Source organism: Cariama cristata, unplaced genomic scaffold, assembly GCF_000690535.1.
Source record: "Cariama cristata isolate BGI_N322 unplaced genomic scaffold, ASM69053v1 scaffold1472, whole genome shotgun sequence".
NCBI lineage: Eukaryota > Metazoa > Chordata > Aves > Cariamiformes > Cariamidae > Cariama > Cariama cristata.
In genome coordinates this window covers 20,743-26,794 of record NW_009604186.1, presented here as the reverse complement: position 1 = coordinate 26,794, position 6,052 = coordinate 20,743, and the positions used below count along the sequence as shown (strand labels likewise).

Here is a 6,052-nt window from a genome sequence, read left to right as displayed (position 1 = left end):
CAGAGAGATTTGCAGATATCTCGTCTCTGTTACTAGATCTGTGTTTCAGACCTGGAAATGATGCATAAGGTGCTCAGCCCTGGAATACCTTGAGAATTCGGAGCGCAATCAGGAGGTGTCCCTGTCACTTACTAGTTTGCAACCTGACTTCTTTGACAGGGCCTTATTTACTTCGAATGAAATTAATATGATAGCACATTCAGTGCAGAATAGGTGAATTGCTCTGCCAGATCTTATCCACATCTATGAACAGCAGTTTTGAATTTTAACTTTTTTTATTTGCAGATAGTTTACTGTCACCTGAATGAACACAGGGCATCATTGCTCTGAGTTCTTTTGAAAATCACATCATTAGTTCCAGAGGTGTTCGCAAGCTGTGTGTATCGTTATAGTAAAAGGATTCTTATTTTTGTGTTACACTGCAGAATGATCAAGTTCTGTCAAACAAGTTGAATTATCTCTTCATACTTTAAATAAATCACTGTTTATAGAAATAAGGTAGTATTTCATGGTTTTGACTTTTCTAGAAATTGGAATCTCCAAAGAAGAGGCTCTGGAAGCATTACAGGTCGTGAGGCAGGCATGTCACGGGGATGCAGCAAGGACCGCTGAGGGATCAGGCACCACCAGAAAGTGCACAGCACTGGAACTTCTGGAAGAAGAGCAAGCCCAGGGCTTCATCATCACCTTTTGTTCAGCTCTAGACAATATTCTGGGAGGTGGTGTGCAACTAACAAAAATCACCGAGATCTGTGGAGCTCCTGGTGTCGGGAAAACACAGCTATGGTATTTTATTTTAGATTACTTTGGGGCAACTGAGAATCATTTTCCTTTGTTTAATTTAACTATGAAGAGAGTTCATTTTTCTTGTTGTCATGACCGCAATCTCTGATTCTTCTACGGCATTATAAATATAATCGTGATAATGGCTGTACTGCTTCCTGTTCCGTGTATTCCTCAGCAGAAATGTCACTTTAGGAGTGAGTTGGGAGGGGAGAGCTTTGTGATGTAAATATTTATCTTTTTTCTATTTCCCATGGCAGTATGCAGTTGGCAGTAGACGTACAGATCCCAGAGTGCTTTGGGGGCGTAGCTGGAGAAGCTGTGTTCATTGATACTGAAGGAAGCTTTATGGTAGACAGAGTAGTGGATATTGCAACTGCCTGTGTGCAGCATTGCCAGCTTATTGCTGAAGCTCATCAAGAAGAAGGTACGTTGCTAACTCATTTCTTCCTGCCTAGTAGGCCAGGATCTGAGTGAAACAAGTGTCTCGTAGGCTGCAGTTTTACAGTTTGAAGGTTTCAGCAGCAGCACTGGCTTAAGGGGTTCTTGCTGCCAGCCTTTTATTTCCACCTGTAGGTATTATACCCTGAACTGCATCAGTACATAGAGCTATGCTGCAGACTGAGCTGATCTACTTAAGAATAATTCTTTTTCTACATGATGATTTGTGGGGTTTTGGTGGTGTTTGTTTTTTTTTTTAGCACTTTAATGATCAAATTTACAGCAAAACCCAAACACAACTCTGTCAGCAAAACTGAGGGGTAATGTGCTGCAACACAGGGACAGGAAGAGCAGCAGGGGAAAAAGAAGAGGAACGGCAGAATTTCTTAAGGCGATGTTGCTGCTGAAGCCCCATATTGTAAAACTGTAGCTGGAATTCAGCTCCTTCATAAGGTCAATGTAGCCAGGTTGCATTTAATAAAGAGTTTTATTCTGTAAGTCATCAGTCTGTTGGGGATACTGACACAACTTTTATGTTACTCTTAGAGTATTTTATGCAGCAAACTTCTGTTTGAACTGAGGGAAAAGGACATCATATTAAATGAGCTACTGCCTGTACGTTAAACAATGGATGATTAATAGTCACTGTTGTCCCCTGGTGGTGTTCTGGCTTGAAAATGATTTACTGGAAAAGTTCTTTTTTCAGAAATAAATTTTTCATTTTTGGAGCACTCCCTTGGAGGCTCCGGTGTATCTGTGTGCAAATGCTGAGATAGCATCTGCTCACCACCTTCTTGACTTTCAAACCAGATGGAAGGTATGTTTCCCGCACACTTTACCTTGACTGTTACTGAGGGTTTTGCTGTTGCTATATGTGGAGGGTCTAGTTTGGTAGAATGATGAAAGAAACAATATGCTAGTACAGACTTCCGACTCTTTTACTCATCTATTTATTTGTTCTCAGATCATCTAAAAGCTTTGGAGACTTTCTGTCTTGAAAGTATCCTTTCTCACATATACTACTTCCGTTGCCGTGACTACATAGAGCTTCTTGCACAGGTCTACCTCCTCCCAGACTTTCTTTCAGAGCATTCGAAGGTAAGGGTTATTGCAGACTTATCAAAAGATATCACTCATCTTCACACTAAAGATTTTCAGGGATGTTCATCTGTTATAGCAAGAGTAACATGAGTAACACCTTGGTACCTCATCAGCTTGGCAGTAATGTATTGGCTGATGCCAGAGTACAAATGTAAAGCTTGCGTGCTTGTTTGCCTTTTCGTTCCCATCCCAAGTACTCTTGAGAGCAATTTGCTTTTGCTACTGCTGCTGCCATCATCCTGAATCTCCGCTTTGATACTGGATCTATGTTGCTGCATGTTGTTACATTTCTAGGAGCACTGAGTTATGAATCGTCACAAAGCGACTTTACAAAAGAGTCTCTGAGCCAGGTGTGCACGTGATGACCATGATGGAGGGGGATCAGAAAGGCTTAGTGCCATTTTTTTTTTTTTTGTCCTTAGAAGATCACTGAGCACTAGAAGCATCCTGCACCATTTTGGCATCCAGAAAGTGACTCTTCTCCTTTTTTTTCCAATACATCTTCTGTTGCTACAAGCAACCAAAGCCTGCAGCTTGACTCTTGGGTGGACTACAGCCAAGAAGTTTCCTAGTACCTAATATCTTAGTGAAATGCTATTGTAAGGCAGATTTTTCACCACCTCCCTTCTAGATTTCTAGATTCTGCACAGTAGATGACTCCCTAACAAGATTTGGGGAAGATGACTTGTGCCCCATTCTAACAGAGGGCAAACCAGTGTTGTTTAGTTACATTGTCTTTTGTATATAATTTCCCTTTTTGGAAACTGTTATGTTCTTGAAAGCGCAGATGGGAGTCTTACTTTTGCTTAGTGTAGTCTGGTATTTCCCTTTCTCTGCCAGGTACTAACGGTGCCCTGTTGTGTTTGCTCTTGTGGAAAGTACATGGCTTCATTAGCACAGTTACATTGGGCTGCAGTTCTCTGGTACCATCTGTGCTGATTATCTGTGCTTGGCCTGGAGCCTGAAATACTGCTGAAGGTTGCTGGAGAACCATAAGACCTTCTGGTGATTCCTTGGACAGGCTATAAATGACTTGACAGACTGCTCATTGCAGTCCAGCTCTCATTAAAATTAGCCTGATCCTTCTGTGCAAACCTGGAGCTGAGACTGGGACCACAGGAAGCCTCCAGGTTTTAGGGTTTTTTTGAGAGACATAGTTGTAGAGAATGTCATTTGGAAATCTGAGTTAGTTTGAGATCCTCTTAATAATATGAGAAGGACCAACAATATGAAAAAGACTATGCTAGAAAATATTCTTGTCATAATAAACCTAATTCTTTAAGGTCTAGTAGAGACAAAGTGACATGCAGAAGGCATGTGTTACCAAGCTTTCTCTATATAGCCTACTTTTGAATACTTCAAGTCTACTTGTTTGCTATTTTATAACAAGTGCAACTGGGAGAAAATAAATTAAATTGCATCTTGTCTGGACATATTCATCTGATAGGCAAGTCATATAACTGTATACATTCCCTTCTAGCATGAGTCATGTTTACACTGTTAAACTGATTGTTCTTAAAGTAAAGAAATGATGCATGAGGAAGATGTACATGCTTACAGAAAAGAATTTGCAGGAAGGAGGAAAAATGAGAATATCTTCTTTTAACTCTATTTAATCTTTTTCAAATTAAGATTTTTTTAATTTTTTTTTTTTTCCGTTGGAGGCCCAGGGCCATTTCACAGAGGGATGTTTCCTGCAGGCTTGTAGGTTCCAGTCGCAAAGAAACTTCCTAGCAATGAGTTAAATCAATAATACAAGAAATGAGTTTCCTTGTGTTCTTTCCAATTTATTATCTTGTGCATTAATGCAGGAACTTGTAGATACCTAGGATTTGAATGGCATCTGAACATGCAGACACTGTAAGACTATCCATCTCCCTTCTGTATTTCAGACAAACTTGGGTCATCAAAACAGCTACAACAAATGAAGTTAGAATGAATCAAAATCCCAGACTAATGTTTATATAGTGTCTTCAGGGTGATGAGCCAGCAGCAGCATTGTGCTCTAGCTTCAGCTAATGGTTGCTACAAAAGAAATAATTCAGCAAAGCAAACATCTTCAGGCAAGATAGATACTCGGCTTCATTACATAGTGTCTGGAATATCTTTAAGCATCTGTTAAAAATCTGTGTTTCTAAGATAGATCGCTGGCATGAGCCTTAGAATCAGATGAGTTAACAGTGACTACAGACAGTACGTATTCTAATTTTGGTTTGGATTTAATTTTTGAGGGAGAAGGTGAAATAAATTGGTGTTCGTGGAGAGTTGATTGAGGTACAATTCTGATGTTTAATGATTATTTTTTTTTCTTTTCTCCAGCTTGTCTTCTGCAAGGCTTTAAGTCCAGCTTTGTTATTTTGTATTCTGTGCCAGGTGCTGCAGAGATAAGTCAGGTAGCTGTAAGTGAGCAAGCTCTGAAACTGGAAACAGTTGGAAGGGCAGCTCTGTCCTGAGTTAACTAATGGGAGAGCTTAGTGCAGCATTTTGTTTAAGCTAGCGTAGCCATGGTCTGAGGTAGTATCTATGCATAATGCAGTAGTGCACTTAGCAAGTGTATTAGTGTGTTTGGAGCTTGAGGCTCTTTACCCTGCAGTCTCGTGGAGTGCTGATCATCTCCGATACAGAGAGACGATAGGCTGTCATGCACATCTGAGTATGAAATAAAAGATTGTCATCACCGTATATAAAACATTCCACTGCACTTAAAAAGAGGTCTTACTGCTGTTTGTCATTTATTTGTAGGATAGTAATGGTAGTTTTTCCTTTTCTTCTGCATTTAGGTCCGACTGGTGATAGTTGATGGAATTGCATTTCCTTTTCGCCATGACTTTGAGGACCTCTCGCTTCGAACAAGGCTTTTGAATGGTCTGGCACAACAGCTGATCATCATAGCAAATGATCATAAATCAGCGGTAAGTCCAGGGCAGGTTTAAATCACAAAAGATGCTACTTTAGAATACATAAATTACAAAGAATTAAGCAAATGTGAATTGTGATTGTCTATCTGTGAAGAGCAAAGAAAACTGCAAGAATGTCTTCTACATTCGTGTTTGCCAGTTTGGTTAGTAAATATAGATGGATTGCACAGGCAAAACTGTTTAGGTGGAAGATTCCTAGACTTGCCAAAATAAGTAAAATTTGCATTAAGAACATGTAGTGGATCTTAATTAGCTGGTAGTGTATCAGTTTGTCGTGCTGTTTCACACCATCTTCTTTAATGATTTGATTGGACAAGGAATGTTCCTTTGGTGACTTTTACCTACAAAGCGCATGCATTAAAATACATCAGAGTATTTAGCAGTTCCAACATAACTTTCCATCCTTCGTTTAAAAATAAACTACGGTTTTAGCGGAGGAACTGTTCTTGGGGAGGAAAACCACTTTATCTGCTAGTTTGGCTTGCTCTTCTAGCATCCGTGGAAACCCATATCTTCCTTCCTGGGCATTGTTTCTACATCATTTACGCCGATATGGAGGCCAGCAAATCTACAGCCGCGGAGCCAGCAGATGGCACTCGGAAGCTGCCTCTGTTCCAGAAGTTGTTTTGGCAAGTCTTTTACAGCACAGCAAAGCATTGTTCAGGAATTAGAGCTTACAGAGTCTCAAAATGGTGCTTGTGCTTGTAACCGTTTCCAGGTGACTTGCGACCTTGTCACCCACAACGTGCAATTGGCTTTTGTTCCTAACTGCTAAAAATAAGCCTCCCCTTGTTCTTCCTCTGAGAGCT

General features: G+C 40.2%; 1 protein-coding gene across 1 annotated transcript in view; it reads left to right on the top strand.

The window, feature by feature from the left end:
- Positions 1 to 527: 527 nt before the first annotated feature.
- RAD51C (RAD51 paralog C) overlaps positions 528 to 6,052 on the top strand; it is a gene marked incomplete at its 5' end in the record, with an annotated part of 17,459 nt that continues 11,934 nt past the window's right edge. Inside the window, 4 exons of the mRNA XM_009695464.1 lie at positions 528 to 786; positions 1,044 to 1,210; positions 2,189 to 2,322; positions 5,106 to 5,237. Coding sequence (XP_009693766.1) covers positions 528 to 786; positions 1,044 to 1,210; positions 2,189 to 2,322; positions 5,106 to 5,237 — 692 coding nt within the window. The remainder of the gene's footprint in view (positions 787 to 1,043; positions 1,211 to 2,188; positions 2,323 to 5,105; positions 5,238 to 6,052) is intronic.